Below are 17,165 nucleotides of genomic sequence, written 5' to 3' on the forward strand. Positions count from 1 at the left end.
AAGACTGGGCTAGAGGGGCGCCTGGGTGGCTCAGTCGTTAAGTGTCTGCCTTCTGCTCAGGTCATGATCCCAGGGTCCTGAGGATGGAGCCCCACATAGGGTTCCCTGCTCAGCGGGAGACCTGCTTCTCCCTCTCCCACTCCCCCTGCTTGTGTTCCCTCTCTCGCTGTGTCTCTCTGTCAAATAAATAAATAAAATCTTAAAAAAAAAAAAAAAAAAAGAACTGGGCTAGAGCTGGGTCGCTGGCCCTAGACCCTCAGAGCAGCCTCTGGGATCATATCCAGGGTAGGGTGAGGAGTGAGAAGAAAGGGAAAAGGGACATTTTGGCTCTTGCCAAACTGCTTTTGTCTCCCTGACCCGTGATCTGGGCATTTTCCCTTCGCACACCCTCACCGACCTGCAACTCACACTTTCTCACGCCAGCTGCTCTGTTGGTGGGCAGCTCCCGACTGTAGAAAGTTCTTTCCTAAATTTAGCCTCCCAGCCTAGGTTCTCACCAACCTGGGACACACCTGCAAATATGCTTATCCCACTGTGTGCCCTTTAAGATTCCTTCCACAGACCCGATGGCTGGGAGGAGCATCCCAGTCATCCTCTACCCTTCTGCCAAGTGGCAGCGTCCAGGAACAAAACTCTGAAGGAACACTCTGATGTCCGTGGGTTGTGGGCTTCCCAGGTCCCAGAGCCCTGCCGTTTCCAAGCCAGGGTGAAGCCCGGGACCCGCCAGGATCTCTGGCACAGGCGACCGGAAAAGCAGGCAGGTACGTACCAGCTTGCCCAAAGCCTACCTCATCCGCGCCCCATCTCTGTCGGGAGCCCCATCTTGAGACCCTTCCTCCCCGATCTCCCCCTCCGCCCAGCGCCCCTCTCCCCAAGCTGCGCCTCCTCCCCGCCAGCCACCCCTGGAGAACTTTCCTCCCAGATCTCCCTCTCCGCGGTGGGCCCTCCTCCCGGCCCAGCGCCCCTTCCTACCCGCGCTCCCTCCCCTGCTTGCGCCTCCCATCTCTGCGGTGCGCTCCCTCCTCCCCGCCCTTCAGTGCGCTCTATCCTCCCCGCGCTCTCTCAGCAGTGCGGCGCCCTCCCACCCTGCGCCGCCTTCCTTGCGGTATGCCCCTTCCCACCAGCGCGCCCCTCCCCGCAATGCACCCAGGAGCTGCTGAGAAACGCGGGCGGGCCGGCAGGTCACCGCGCCCCGCAATATTGGCAGCTCGGTGTGCACGGAACTCTCGCACAACACCTGCGATCCGGCGCGGCGCGGGCTCGGCCCGGAAGGACCAAGTCTAGAGCCCGGGCACGGTCCCGGCTGGAGCCGGGTGGGGGGGGGGGGAGGGCGGGGCAGGGCAGGCATTGGTTGGGGCAACTCCCTGGGCAGTGCTCTCTCGCCCACTGGTGGAAGCCCCAGGGGGGCGGGGCCCGAGACCCTATATCTCAGAGCGCCCTAATCCTGCCATAGGCGCTGTGCTGGAGTGCTGTCGTCCCGTCCGCGCTGCCACCGCCATGGGCCTGGAGCTCTACCTGGACCTGCTGTCCCAGCCCTGCCGCGCCGTCTACATCTTCGCCAAGAAGAACGGCATCCCCTTCAAGCTGTGCATCACGGAGGTGTTAAAAGGTGGGCCCAGGCCAGCTCTTCAGGTGTCCATAATCCCCGCGGGAACCACAGGCTCCTGGCCCTGCAGCTTCCTTCTTTTCCAGACAATTCCAGCAGCCCGTAGCCCTGAGAGCCCGCAGGATGAGGAGAACAAAGGCAAAGGAAAGTAGATAAAAATGAAATTTCCATACAACTTGTAGCCCATTGACAAGTGCTTGGGATCCGCAGAGTATGACAAGCCTCCGAGAACTCACACTGTCTTTTTTTCCTTTTTAAAGATGCATTTATTTTAGAGAGAGTGTATGTAGGTGGGAGGGGTAGAGGGAGAGGGAGAGAGAGTCTCAGGCATAGAACCCACACGGAGCTCCATCCATGACCCTGAGATCACGACCTCAGCCAAGAGTCGGGTGCTCAACCAACTGTGCCACCCAGGCACCCCTACAGATGAGTTTAAAAAAATTTTTTTTATTATGTTCAGTTAGCCACCATATAGTACATCATTAGTTTCAGATGTAGAGTTCAGTAATTCATCAGTTGCATATAACACCCAGTGCTTATCACATCAGGTGCCCTCCTTAATGTCCATCACCCTATACCTCCGCCCCCCTCCCCTCCAGCAACCCTCAGTTTCTTTTCCATAGTTAAGAGTCTCTCACGGGTTTGTCTCTCTCTGATTCTCCCCACCCTTCAGTTTTCCCTCCCTTCCCCTATGGTCATCCATGCTATTCCTTACGTTCCACATACAAGGTGAAACCATATGAAAATTGTCTTTCTCTGCTTGACTTATTTCACTTAGTATAATACCCTCCAGTCCCATCCATGTCGATGCAAATGGTGGGTATTCATCCTTTCTGATGACTGAGTTATCCATTGTGTATATGTACTACATCTTTATCCATTCATCTGTTGAAGGGCATCTCGGCTCTTTCCACAGTTTAGCTATTGTGGACATTGCTGCTATGAACACTGGGGTGCTTGTGCCCCTTCTTTTCACTACATCTGTATCTTTGAGGTGAATACCTAGTAATACAATTGCTGGGTCGTAGGGTAGCTCTATTTTTAACTTTTTGAGGAACCTCCATCCTGTTTTCCGAAGTGGCTGTACCAGCTTGCTTTGCTACCAAGTGTAAAAGGGTTCCCTGTTCTCCACATCCTCTCCAACATTTGTTGTTTCTTGCCTTGTTAATTTTTGCCATTCTAAGTGGTATAAGGTGGTATCTCATTGTGGTTTTTTTTTTTTTTTTAAGATTTTATTTATTTATTTGAGAGAGAGAGAATGAGAGACAGAGAGCATGAGAGGGAGGAGAGTCAGAGGGAGAAGCAGACTCCCTGCCGAGCAGGGAGCCCGATGCGGGACTCGATCCCGGGACTCCAGGATCGTGACCTGAGCCGAAGGCAGTCGCCCAACCAACTGAGCCACCCAGGCGCCCCCTCATTGTGGTTTTGATTTGAATTTCCATGATGGCTAGTGATGTTGAACATTTTTCCATGTGTCTGTTAGCCATTTGTATGTCTTCTTCGGAGAAGTGTCTGTTCATGTCTTCTGCCCATTTTTTGACTGGATTATTTGTTTTTTTTGGGTGTTGAGTTTGAGAAATTCTTTATAGATCTTGGATACCAGTCCTTTATATGTAATGTCATTTGCAAATATCTTCTCCCATCCCATGGGTTGTCTCTTAGTTTTGTTGACTGTTTGCTTTGCTGTGCAGAAGCTTTTTATCTTGATGAAGTCCCAAAAGTTCATTTTTGCTTTTGTTTCTCTTGCCTTTGGAGATGTATCTTGAAAGAAGTTGCTGTGGCCGATGTCAGAGGTTACTGCCTATGTTCTCCTCTAGGATTTTGATGGATTCCTGTCTCACATTGAGGTCTTTCATCCATTTTGAGTTTATCTTTGTGTATGGTGTAAGATAATGGTTGAGTTTCATTCTTCTGTATGTAGCTGTCCAATTTTCCCAGCACCATTTATTGAAGAGAGTGTCTTGTTTCCATTGGATGTTTTTTCCTAATTTGTCAAAGATTAGTTGACCATAACGAGTCGAGAGTCCATTTCTGGAGTCCATTAACGTAAGTGCTTTACTAGAGGTAAAAAGCAATCTTAGCTCGACAATAGCCAGACCTTCAGAATCCTGTATGTCTACTTTAACATATGAAAATCCTTTTGGAGGGGCGCCTGTGTGGCTCAGTTGTTAGAGCGTCTGCCTTCGGCTCAGGTCATGATCCCAGGGTCCTGGGATCAAGCCCCACATCGGGCTCCTGCTCCGCGGGAGGCCTGCTTCTTCCTCTCCCACTCCCACTGCTTGTGTTCCCTCTCTCACTGTGTCTCTCTCTGTCAAATAAATAAAATCTTAAAAAAAAAAAAAGAAAATCCTTTTGGAAACTTCCTTTGTCTTTACCCTCTCCCAACTCAAAAGTATATAACCAATCACTCCTTACAATCCCAGTGGAGCTCTGCCCACGGGTCCTGTCCCACACTTTAATAAAAACACCTTTTTGTACCAAAAACATCTCAAGAATTATTTCTTGACCATTCACTCCCAGCCCACATCAAATCTTTTTGAACCCTGAGCAGGGGGCCTGAGTCTTCTCATCTGGACTCTGAGCCTCTGTGCAGACTTGGTGAGTGCTTACTTCCTCTTCTCTTCCTTTATGTTCATTTTAGGGGCTTTTCAAGGAGTACCTCTTATTGGAACACTTTCATGTTGATTGCTCAGGCTGCAGTCCTCTAGCCCGTGGCTATTCTATAGGGAGGAGAAAGCCTGCGTTTTAGATAGAAGTTAGTATTCTGGCTGGGATGGTCATAAGACCCAGAAACTTGATGCCCTCTCTTTATTCCCGTCCTCATACAAAGTCGTCTGTCTTGGGCATGGGACAGTCACCTAAGTCACAAGCATGGCTGCCAATCTTAAGACTCCCATGTGAGGTTTCCTCCTCATTGGTCCAAGGGGATCCCCTTCACATCTCTGGCCTAGCCACTTCTGGCCACGAAACCTCTGCCCGGCACCAGCTGAAACCAGTACCTGATTGAATTAAAACCCAGCTGGGGGTGGCATCTGATTTTGGCTCAGGTCATGATCTCAGGGTCCTTGGAATGAGTCCCCTGTCATCCCCCTGTCGAGCCCTGTGTTGGGCTTCACGCTCAGCGAGGAGTCTGCTTCTCCCTCTCCCTTTGCCCTTCTCCCCATTTGTGCTTGCGTGCTCTCTCTCTCTCAAAATCTTATTTTTTAAAAAGATTTTATTTATTTATTTGACAGAGAAAGAGGGAGCACAAGTAGGGGGTGCAGCGGGCAGAGGGAGAAGCAGACTCCCTGTTGATCAGAGAGCCCAATGTGGGGCTTGATCCCAGGACCATGGGATCATGACGTGAGCCGAAGGCAGATGCTTAACGACTGAGCCACCCAGGTGCCCCTCAAATAAAACCTTAAAAAAAAAACAACCCAAAAAAACCAACTGGGGACTGTTTCCTAGGTAAGTTTGCTGTAAAGACTGAATGTGTTGGAATGTTGCTTAGACCATGGTTGATTTCCATCTTCACTGTTTCCTGTCAATGTCCCCTACTATTTAAATTACAAAATCAGGTAATTTCCCCTTGTAAAACTTTTCTAGTGTTTCTCATGGGTTAAAAAGGGCTGATTCTTCGTGGCTCAGTGTTTTGGTGGATGTTTTTGCCTGGGATGCAATGGGGAAGCGGGGGTGGGGGAATGTGAGGGGACATGCTGGCATCCCTCCTACAGGGCTGGGTGGTGGTCATAGCCATTTCTGTCCAGGGATGCCTCCAGTCTCTTTGACACCAGGAACCTCTGACATATCCTGCATGGAATAATCCCCGGGAGTTGTGTGTGTGTGGGGGGGTTCCTTGGTAATAGACCTTCTCTCCTTTTTTAGGAGCATGGGATCTTCTTCAGTTCCCAAGGACTCTCCCTTGGGATGCCTTTTAACTCCCTGGAAACTATTCAGATCTCACGATTTAAGAAAAAGATGACTGATCTTCTGTAACACTGCATGGCCTCAGTACTCCTTAGAGACAAAGAAAAATGGCCCAGTTTTAAAAAAAAAAGATTTTATTTATTTACTTGACAGAGAGCACAAGCAGGTAGAGTGGCAGGCAGAGGGAGAGGGAGAAGCAGGCTTCCCGCTGAGCAGGGACCCCGATGCGGGGCTCCATCCCAGGACCCGGGATCATGACCTGAGCCGAAGGCAGACGCTTAACCCGCTGAGCCATCCAGGTGCCTGGGAAAAATGGCCCATTAACGAGACATTAAACTTCAATAAGATCTATCAGTTAGATCTCTTCTGCAGGAAACAGGGCAAATGGACAGAGGTATGCATGGCCCTAAATCAGGACCCTGACCTAAGGATCTCTTGTAGAATGTGTTTGGCTGCCAACCAGGCTAACAAGCTGCCTCCCTATATATTGGATAATGATAGTGTAAAGAGGCCACCTCCTCCTCTATTTAATAAACACAGATTGCTGGAGGAAACCCAGGCCATCCCGACGAAGGGGATGTTGACTCTCTCACTGGGCCTCCTAATAGACCCAGGTTATTCTTGTTGCATATGGGGCTTCTCCCTCATTCATTTCCCAAGTTAATGGTTATGATGATTGGAGCGAATTGTCTCTGGTTAGTCTACCTCCGACGGGGACTTTAAGGAATATTCCCAAGCCACTGCCGAAACTCCTTTTGTTTCAGTGAAGTTCCCTGTCTTCTTTGGCCCAACATGAACTGCCAGTCTTCACTTGTTGGTGGAAGAAAAACATGTATCTGCTCTTCTGTCTGAGCTGATGAGCTTTAGAACTGGGAGTCCTTTCTCTGCCCTCCGGGAGAAAAACATTGAGCTGATGAGCTTTAGAACTGGGAGTCCTTTCTCTGCCCTCTGGGAGAAAAACATGCATCGGCTCTTCTGTCTGAGCTGATGAGCTTTAGAACTGGGAGTCCTTTCTCTGCCCTCTGGGCATTTCTCCACCTCCAGCCTTGCTGGCCTTACCTCACCTCTTCTGCCATCCTCTTGCCCTCCTGTTTCTGCACCACCTTGGGTGCGGCCTGCATCACTGGCTCCTATAACCAGCCTGGTGCCTGCTCCTAGCCTCGCTGCCAAGGAATGAGGAGCACCCCCTTGGACTTACACCACCCACTTCAGATTTCCCCACTGGTGTCCCAGGTAAAGATTGACAGTGGGGAACAACTTGATTGACTTCTAAGTAGATGCCAGTGGAACATATTTGGTATTTACACTAATTTAAGTTTGTTGATTTAATTATGATAGACACATTCTTTAGACTTAGCGTTAAATGTAAAACTTTTATCCTACCAAGGGTTACTGAAGGTCAAACAAGCGTCTATTATCTCTTTTGCAATTTGTCAGCAAAAAGATGGCTTAAAATGATGGTTGATTTTTGTCCGTCTCCAAGTTTTCATGGGTCATTGTTTAGATAGCTTTCAAAGTTTCAAACCTGAAACGTTAAAGTTGTGCTAAATTGGACTGAATTCATTGGACATCTAAGTCTTTTCCAAATGAAATAAAATACTAATGCATTGATTACTGAACGTAGGTTTGTGCTTTTGGCTTATTGTAGAGAAGCTGAGGATACTTGGGTCTGTTGGTAAACAGGCTATGTGCTTTATTGAAAGATTGTAGTATGGAAACACAAGTTTTTGATTTTATTTATTTTTAAGATTTTATTTATTTATTTGACAGAGATAGCAAGCGAGCACAAGCAGGGGGAGAGGCAGAGGGAGAAGCAGACTCCCTGCTGAGCAGGGAGCCTGACTTGGGGCTCAAACCCAGGACCCTGGGATCATGACCTGAGCTGAAAGCAGACACTTAACTGAGCCACCCAGGCGCCCCTGGAAAAACAGGGTTTAAAAATGATGAGGGGTGCCTGAGTGCAGCAGAGCTCCCAGGTATCGGAGCAGGGAAGCCGGCCGCAGAGACGGAGCCGAGGCGCGGGCTCTCAGCTCAGGGGTTGCCATAAACCGTGATCCGCGGCACAGTCGGGCCACTGCTCCTCCAGCAGGGACCCAACAAGCAGCAGATCCGGGGAGACTCCCCTTCCTCCCCCGGGAGGAGAGGTGCGGGAACGCACCGCAGGGATCTGCAGGGTTTGGAGACTCCACACGGGGTCGGGTGCCAGAGATAGAAACGCGTGGTCACAGGCCGGGTGAGCACGGAGTGCAGCCGGAGACCGGGGAGACGGGAGTGACTGACGGCTTTTCTCTGGGGGCGCACTGAGGAGCGGGGCCCCGAGTTCTCGGCTCCTCCGCAGCGGAGATTGGGAGGCTGCCGTTTTCACCCTTGGCCTCCAAAGCTGTACCGAAAGCTTGCAGGGAACAAAAGCTCCCGAGAGCAAACCCGAGCAGATTACTTAGCCCAGACCAGGCAAGGGCGGGGCAATTCTGCCTCCGGCAAAGACATTTGGGAACCACGGCAACAGGCCCCTCCCCCAGAAGAGCAGCGAGAACAGCCAGCCAAGACCAAGTTTACCCATCAATGAGAACGGCAGAACTCCAGCGCTAGGGGAATACTGCACATAAAATCCATGGCTTTTTTACCATGATTCTGTAGTCTTTCAAAGTTAATTTTTAAAATTTTCTTTTTTTCTTTTTCTATTTTTTTTTTCAATTTTTCTTCTTTCCTTTTTCTTTTTAAAGATTTTACTTATTTATTTGACAGAGAGAGAGGGAACACAAGCAGGGGGAGTGGGAGAGGGAGAAGCGGGCTCCTGGCTGAGCAGGATGTGGGGCTCGATCCCAGGACCCTGGGTTCATGACCTGAGCCGAAGGCAGATGCCCAACAACTGAGCCACCCAGGTGCCCCTCTTTTTTTTTTTTTCCTTTCTCCCCTCCTCCCCCCGGTTTCAGGTCTCTTCTGATTTGTTTAGTGTATATTTTTCTGGGGTCGTTGTTACCCTTTTAGCATTTTGTTCTCTCATCTATTCTTCTCTGGACAAAATGACAAGACAGAAAAACTCACCTCAAAAAAAAGAACAAGAAGCAGTACCGACTGCCAGGGACCTAATCAATATGGACATTAGTAAGATGTTGGAACTAGAGTTCAGAATGACGATTATAAAGATACTAACTGGGCTTTGAAAAAGCATAGAATATACTAAAGGATCCCTTTCTAGAAAAATAAAAGAACTAAAATCTAACCAAGTTGAAGTCAAAAGGGCTATTAATGAGGTGCAATAAAAAAATGGAGGCTCTAACTGCTAAGATAAATGAGACAGAAGAGAGAATTAGTGATATAGAAGACCAAATGATGGAAAATAAAGAAGCTGAGAAAAAGAGAGAGAAACAACTACTGGATCATGAGGGGAGAATTCAAGAGATAAGTGATATCATAAGACAAAATAATATTAGAATAATTGGGATCCCAGAAGAAGAAGAAAGAGAGAGGGGGCAGAAGGTATATTGGAGCAATTATAGCAGAGAACTTCCCTAATTTGGAGAAGGAAACAAGCATCAAAATCCAGGAGGCACAGAGAACCCCCCTCAAAATCAATAAAAATAGGTCAACACCCTGACATCTAATAGTAAAACTTACAAGTGTCAGAGACAAAGAGAAAATCCTAAAAACAGCTCGGTACAAGAGGTCTGTAACCTTCAACGGTAGAAACATTAGATTGGCAGCAGACCTATCCACAGAGACCTGGCAGGCCAGAAAGGACTGGCAGGATATCTTCAGAGCACTAAACGAGAAAAATATACAGCCAAGAATACTATATCCAGCTAGGCTGTCATTGAAAATAAGGGAGATAAAAAGCTTCCAGGACAAACAAAAACTAAAAGGATTTGCGAAAACCAAACCAGCCCTACAAGAAATATTGAAAGGGGTCCTCTAAGCAAAGAGAGAGCCTAAAAGCAACATAGACCAGAAAGGAACACAGACAATATACAGTAGCAGTCACCTTACAGGCAATACAATAGCACTAAATTCATATCTTTCAATGGTCACCCTGAATGTAAATGGGCTAAATACCCGAATCAAAAGACACAGGGTATCAGTTTGGATAAAAAAAAAAGACCCATCGATATGGTCTCTGCAAGAGACTCATTTTAGACCCAAAGACACCTCCAGATTTAAAGTGAGGGGGTGAAAAACCATTTACCATGCTAATGGGCATCAAAAGAAAGCTGGGGTGGCAATCCTTATATCAGACAAATTAGATTTTAAACCAAAGACTGTAATAAGAGATGAAGAAGGACACTATATCCTACTTAAAGGATGACCTGAGCCGAAGGCAGGGTCTATCCAACAAGAAGATCTAACAATTAAAGGGTCTATCCAACAAGAAGATCTAACAATTTTAAATATGTATGCCCCTAACATCGGAGCTGCCAATTATATAAGCCAATTAATAACAAAATCAAAGAAACACATCAACAATAATACAATAATAGTAGGGGACTTTGATCCCCAAACCAGACAAAGACTCCATCAAAAAGGAGAACTACAGACCAATATCCCTGATAAGTATGGATGCAAAAATTCTCACCAAAATACTAGCCAATAGGATCCAACAGTACATTAAAAGGATTATTCACCACGACCAAGTGGGATTTATCCCTGGGCTGCAAGTTTGGTTCAACATCCACAAATCAATCAGTGTGATACAATGCATTAATAAAAGAAAGAACAAGAACCATATGATACTCTCAATAGATGCAGAAAAAGCATTTGACAAAGTACAGCATCCTTTTTTGATTAAAACTCTTCAGAGTGTAGGGATAGAGGGTACATACCTCAATATCATAAAAACCATCTATGAAAAATCCACAGCGAATATCATTCTCAATGGGGAAAAACTGGGAGCTTTCTGCCTAAGGTCAGGAACACGGCAGGGATGTCCACTATCACCACTGCTATTCAACATAGTCCTAGAAGTCCTAACCACAGCAATCAGAAAACAAAAAGAAAGAAAAGGCATCCGAATTGGCAAAGAAGTCAAACTCTCACTCTTTGCAGATGATAAGATACTTTATGTGGAAAACCCAAAGGACTCCACCCCAAAACTGCTAAAACTCATACAGGATTTCAGTAAAGTGGCAAGATATAAAATCAATGCACAGAAATCAGTTGCATTTCTATACACCAACAACAAGACAGAAGAAAGAGAAATTAAGGAGTTGATCCCTTTACAATTGCACCAAACCCGTAAGATAACTAACAAGAAATCTAACCAAAGAGGCAAAGAATCTGTACTCAGAAAACTATAGAATACTCTTTTAAGAAATTGAGGAAGGCACAAAGAAATGGAAAAACGTTCCATGCTCATGGATTGAAAGAACAAATATTGTGAAGATGTCAATGCTACCTAGAGAAGTCTACACATTTAATGCAATCCCTATCAAAATACCATCCACTTTTTAAAGAAATGGAACAAATAATCCTAAAATTTGTATGGAACCAGAAAAGACCCCGAATAGCCAGAGGAAAGTTAGAAAAGCAAAGCTGGTGGCGTCACAATTCTGGTCTTCAAACTCTATTACAAAGCTGTCATCATCAAGACAGTTTGGTACTGGCACAAAAACAGATGCACAGATTAATGGAACAGAATAGAGAGCCCAGAAATGGACCCTCAACTCTATGGTCAACTAATGTTTGACAAAGCAGGAAAGAATGTCCAATGGAAAAAAGACAGTCTCTTCAATAAATGGTGTTGGGAAAATTGGACAGCCACATGCAGAAGAATGAAACTGGCCCATTTCCTTACACCACACACAAAAATAGACTCCAAATGGATGAAAGGCCTAAATGTTAGATAGGAATCCATCAAAATCCTTGAGGGGAACACAGGCAACAACCTCTTCGACTTCAACTGCAGCAATTTCTTCCTAGAAACATTGCCAAAGGCAAAGGAAGCAAGGGCAAAAATGAACTATTGGGACTTCATCAAGATAAAAAGCTTCTGCACAACAAAGAAAACAGTCAACAAAACCAAAAGACAACTGACAGAATGGGAGAAGATATTTGCAAATGACATCAGATAAAGGGCTAGTATCCCCCCAAATCTATAAAGAACTTATCAAACTCAACACCCAGAGAACAAATAATCCAATCAAGAAATGGGGGCACCTGGGTGGCTCAGATGGTTAAGCGTCTGCCTTCGGCTCAGGTCATGATCCCAGGGTCCTGGGATCGAGTCCCACATCGGGCTCCCCGCTCAGCGGGGAGCCTGCTTCTCCCTCTGACCCTCTCCCCTCTCATGCTGTTTCTCTCTCGCTCGCTCTCTAAAAAGTAAATAAATAAAATCTTTAAAAAAAAAAAAGAAATGGGCAGAAGACATGAATAGACATTTCTGCACAGAAGACATCCAAATGGCCAACAGACACATGAAGAAGTGCTCAACATCACTCGGCATACAAATACAAATCAAAACCTCAATGAGATACCACCTCACACCACTCAGAATGGCTAAAATTAAATAAGTCAGGAAACGACAGATGTTGGGGAGGGTGTGGAGAAAGGGGACCCCTCCTACCCTGTTGGTGGGAATGCAAGCTGGTACAGCCACTCTGGAAAACAGTATGGGGGTTCCTCAAAAATTTAAAAATAGAGCTACCCTACGACCCAGCAATTGCACTACTGGGTATTTACCCCAAAGATACAAATGTAGTGATCCAAAGGGGCACATGCACCCCAATGTTTATAGCAGCAATGTCCATGATAGCCAAACTATGGAAAGAGCCTAGATGTCCATCAACAGATGAATGGATAAAGAAGAAGTGGTATATATATATACAATGGAATATTACGCAGCCATCAAAAAATGAAGTCTTTCCATTTGCAAAGATGTGGATGGAACTAGAGGGTATTATGCTAAGCGAAATAAGTCATTCAGAGAAACACAATTATCATATGATCCCACTGAAGAAATGTGAGAAACAAGACAGCGTCATAGGGGAAGGGAGGGGAAAATGAAACAAGATGAAACCAGAGAGGAGACAAACCATAAGAGGCTCTTAATCTCATGAAATAAACTGAGGGTTCCTGGAGTGGAGGGGGGTGGGAGGGATGTGGTGGCTGGGTGATGGACACTGGGGAGGGTATGTGCTATGGTGAGCACTGTGAATTGTGTAACACTGATGAATCACAGACCTGTACCCCTGAAACAAATAATACATTATAGGTTAATAAAAAAAAAAAGTAAAAAAATTCTTCTGCTCAATGTAATTAAGACTGATGGAAATAAGAGGAGCAACTTTGTATGTAGGAAAGTAGGAGGGGTATCCAAGTAAGCGCTAAGGAATGGGAATACACTGTGTTGAGGGTAAAGGAAAGTAATTTTGTCCTAAAATGAGACTGGTTGTTTGGTGAGAAAAGGCTTAGGTCAAAATTTGAATGAAAAAGAAAGCTGTAGGTTTATGAAGGGAAATGTTTGGAAAGGAATTTTATATGTGGTTAGGACTAAGGTTGAAATGAATGGATTTTAGGGCGCCTGGGTGGCTCAGTTGGTTAAGCGACTGCCTTCGGCTCAGGTCATGGTCCTGGAGTCCCGGGATCGAGTCCCGCATCGGGCTCCCTGCTCAGCGGGGAGTCTGCTTCTCCCTCTCATGCTCTCGTCTCTCGTTCTCTCTCTCTCAAATAAATAAATAAAATCTTTAAAAAAAAAAAAAAAAAAGAAATGAATGGATTTTAAAAGTACACTGTGGGGGGAGGGGCTCCTGGGTGGCTCAGTCGTTAAGCATCTGCCTTTGGCTCAGGTCATGGTCCCAGGGTCCTGGGATCGAGCTCCGCATGGGGCTCCCTGCTCGGTGGGGAGACTGCTTCTCCCTCTCCCACTCCCTCTGCTTGTGTTTCTGTTCTTGCTATCTCTCTCTCTGTCAAATAAATAAATAAATAAAAGTACACTGGGGGATGCCTGGGTGGTTCAGTTGGTTAAGTGTCTGCCTTCGGTTCAGGTCTTGATACCAGGATCCTGGGATCGAGTCCGCATCAGGCTCCCTGCTCAGCGGGGAGTCTGCTTCTCCCTCTGCCCCTCCCCCGACTCGTGTGCTCTCTCTGTCTCTCTCTCAAATAAATAAATAAAATCTTTAAAAGGGCTTTTGACAAACACAGGCTTTTGATATCTTTAAAATCATAAAACCAAAATGGATAAGAATTTCCAGAACTAACTAAAAAAGCTGCATTCAAACTGAACAAGACTTAATTACAGGACTAAATGAACTGAGGAAGATGACGATAGTTTTTGTGACTCTTGTTTGAAACATTGCTGGTTCTCTGTTTCACTCTTCTAGATTAAGGAAACTTTAAGATATCCATGATATACAGAAATATGATAAAATATTCCTTTGTGAACACGTTGAAGCATTTAACTTTTCTCTACCTGAACCCTCTGAAATCCAGAAACTCTCAGTGATTGGGTGGTTCAGTCGGTTGGTGTGTTGGGCTCTTGGTTTTGGCTCAGGTCCAAGCACAGTGTGGAGTCTGATATTCTCTCTCCCTCTTCCTCTGCTGCTCGCGTGTGCTCTCTCTCCCTCTAAAATAAATAAATCTTTTTTTTTTTTTAAGATTTTAAAAATTTATATGTCAGAGAGAGAAAGAGCACAAGCAGGGAGAGCGGCAGGCAGAGCAGGCAGAGGGAGAAGCAGGCTCCCCGCTGAGCAGGGGGAGCCCGATGTGGGGCTCGATCCCAGGACCCTGGGATCATGACCTGAGCTGAGGGCAGACGCTTAACCGACTGAGCCACCCAGGCGTCCCTAAAATAAAAAAAATCTTAAAAAAAAAAAAAAAGGTGCTTTTATTAAAGCACGGGGACCGTAGGGAGAAAGAACTGCACTGGGTTGGAAGATGCAACTGATCATATATTTTGGAATTGGGGGGTGAGTAGAGACAAAGGGAGTCCCTAAAGGGATTTAAAGAAGACTAACAGGACCCTGGAGGTCTGGCTGTTGTCGAGCTAAGGTTGCAAAGCATTAACATTAAGGCAGTTGTGAATTCTTTGAGGAATGTCACACTCTTCCTGTCTCAGGTATCTATCAAAGGGCTGCAAGTTGTAAGGAAATTCAATTTTATCTACATTTCTTTTGCCTTTGTTCTCCTCTGGTATCTCCCACCAGAAATTGCCCTCTGCTGTGTGGCCTTGGACAGGTCGCAAGCCCTCTCTGAACCTTAGCTTTACCCACTGAGAAGGAGGATAATGTTACTTCTACTCTGTGGGATGGGGAGTAAATACCGAACTGGATTTTCACAGTTCCTGCCTTGAAAGCCTGTATTTGAAGTCCTAAAGCCCTAAAGACCCTGAGGAGCTGGCCAGCATGTGAGAGTTTAGAGGTGGGAATTGCTGAGCCTCGCCTCTTTGCCTCCCTTCCCCCTGCTCACCCCGCTCCGGCCGAAAAACTCCCTTTCATTCATCAGGAGCACCTGGCTGTGCCCACCAAAACCCCTCAGCCGCCCTGGGAGGTGGTAGGGCAGGGAGGCCATCCCCATTCCTGGCCCCAAGGCCCGGCTGTGGCCCCACACAGCTCTCCCCACAACCCCAGCTATTTCTTTTCGCCCAGCCTGGCCTTGGGCTTCTGGCTGGGGAAGGGAGAGGGAGGGCACAGCGGCTGTGGTTCTTGCCCTGAAGGCCTTTTTTGACTTCTTCCTCCACAGGGCAGCTCCTGAGCAAAGAGTTTTTCCAGATTAATAGGCTGCAGAAGGTGCCCGTCCTCAAGGATGGTGACTTCATCTTGACTGAAAGGTGCTCTCCTTCCCTCTGTCCTCCTAAGCCCCCAGCCCACCTGGCCTCTGGCTGTCCCGCTGTGTGTCCTCTTAGACCCCATGTGGCAGGTGAGGGCAGAGGGAGGGGTGTGGTGAGAGCTGACAGCTGGGGTTGGGGGTGACCGGGATGCCTGGAAGCTGATGCAACATAGCTCTGCACCTCTCTTGTCTTCAGCCTCCTCTTCTGGACCTCAGGGCCTCCCCACCCCCAGATTGAGGGGCACTAGAAGAGGACATGAGGGCATTTGTCCAGTTGGACAGAGAGCAGGTTCAACACATGGAAGCTGAAAGGGCCTCTCTTGACTCCTCAGGCCACTCTCCAGAGTCGGCCAGGGCCTGAGGGGACAACACATGGTGAGGGCCAGCCACCAGGCAGGTAGAGGACAAAAGTCAGGCAGCTACAGGCGTGATGGCTGGAGGACCCGTCAGAGGGCACCCACGACAGATCTGAGGACATGCTTCCCCTCCTGGTCCCCAACCCATACACTTGGACATGCAGGGGACTTGGTGCAAGAATCCAGAGGCCCAGAGAGCCTTTTCTGAGGTGTGTGGCCTCGGACAAGTCCCTTAATTGTTCTGAACCTTAGCTTCCTCCCATGCAAATGGGATAACAAATCTCTACCTCATAGGGCGCTGCTGTAATACCACAGAGATGAGCCTCTTAAAGGGCAAAGCGGACGGTCTGGCCAAGCGCCCATGCTTGAGACAGCAAAGGAAGGAGACTCAGGAGGGTACCATCAGGGAGGAGAGGGGAGGCAGCGCCCAGGGGAGCTGCGGAGGGGAGGCCATCAAGTACAGAGAAGCCCCAGAGCCCCACTGAGGGATGGGAGCCGCTGAGGGAAAAGGCCGTGAACCAGGATCCTCACAGCCACGGCTCCTGCCCTTGTCTCTAGCTCCGCCATCCTGATTTACCTGAGCTCTAAGTACCAGACGGCGGACCACTGGTACCCGTCTGACCTTCGGGCCCGTGCTCGTGTCCACGAGTACCTGGGCTGGCATGCTGACTGCATCCGGGGCACCTTTGGCGTGCCCTTGTGGACCCAGGTGAGGAGAGCCATCTGTGGGTTGTTGACTGTCAGGGACCTGGGAGGAGGCAGGGACCACAGCCTGAGCCCGCCCTCTGCCCGTCAGGTGATAGCACCACTCATCGGGGCCCACGTGCCTGAGGAGAAGGTGGAGCGGAACAGGACCGCCATGGACCGGGTGCTGCAGCAGCTGGAGGACAAGTTCCTGGAGGCCCAGGCCTTCCTCACAGGCCAGCAGGTGTCGCTGGCCGACCTCATGGCGCTGGGGGAGCTGATGCAGGTGTGAGCTTGGCGGGTGGGGCAGCATCTGTGGGCGGCACCCCTCACTAGACGGGAACACTGAGGCACGCCTAGAGACAGCTAGGAATTTGCCCAGAATCACAGAGCACGTTTCTGTCCGAACTGGTGCTCTCGCCCTGGACTTCTGCTTCCCTCCTGGGTGTGGTGTTCCATGCCGGTGCTCTCGGGCCCTGAGGCTGGCCACGCGTCCCTGGTTAGGGAGGGGACCTGACACCTGTGCCAGTGGTTCTGGTACTGGGGCCTCAGTATCACTGTAACTTTCCCATCCTTGTCCCTGCAGCCTGTGGCTGTTGGCTATGACCTGTTTGAGGGACGGCCGAGACTGGCAGCATGGCGTGAGCGAGTGGAGGCTTTCCTGGGTTCTGAGCTGTTCCAGGAGACCCATGGTCCCATCCTAAACATCCTGGAGAAGGCGGTCAACCAACAAGTCCCGAAGCCGCCCGCAGAAGTCCATCCGTGTATGCTGCTTCGTATTTCCAGGATCCCCTGAGGAGTCTGGAAGGGGGGCTGATGGTTGGAGGCCAGGAGATTAGCAATAAAGATCCATTCTT

At 48.0% G+C, this 17,165-nt stretch overlaps 1 protein-coding gene across 1 annotated transcript; it reads left to right on the top strand.

Moving 5' to 3' along the window:
* Window positions 1–641: 641 nt before the first annotated feature.
* On the top strand, window positions 642–17,141 carry LOC118525650 (glutathione S-transferase theta-2B). The gene is made up of 6 exons (XM_036076437.2): window positions 642–761; window positions 1,454–1,609; window positions 15,182–15,269; window positions 16,183–16,333; window positions 16,421–16,594; window positions 16,895–17,141. Exons 2-6 carry the CDS (start codon window positions 1,498–1,500, stop codon window positions 17,102–17,104), a joined length of 735 nt encoding a protein of 244 aa, XP_035932330.2. The 5' UTR covers window positions 642–761; window positions 1,454–1,497; the 3' UTR covers window positions 17,105–17,141.
* The last annotated feature ends 24 nt before the right edge of the window (window positions 17,142–17,165 follow it).

Source organism: Halichoerus grypus, chromosome 13 (assembly GCF_964656455.1).
Source record: "Halichoerus grypus chromosome 13, mHalGry1.hap1.1, whole genome shotgun sequence".
Classification (NCBI taxonomy): Eukaryota; Metazoa; Chordata; class Mammalia; order Carnivora; family Phocidae; genus Halichoerus; species Halichoerus grypus.

Excerpts from the sequence above, each read along its gene's own strand:
- LOC118525650 (XM_036076437.2), top strand. The coding sequence starts at position 1,498 with ATGGGCCTGGAGCTCTACCTGGACCTGCTGTCCCAGCCCTGCCGCGCC. Across the intron at positions 16,334-16,420 it reads GCGTGCCCTTGTGGACCCAG|GTGATAGCACCACTCATCGG; the intron begins GTGAGGAGAGCC and ends TCTGCCCGTCAG. Across the intron at positions 16,595-16,894 it reads CGCTGGGGGAGCTGATGCAG|CCTGTGGCTGTTGGCTATGA; the intron begins GTGTGAGCTTGG and ends TTGTCCCTGCAG.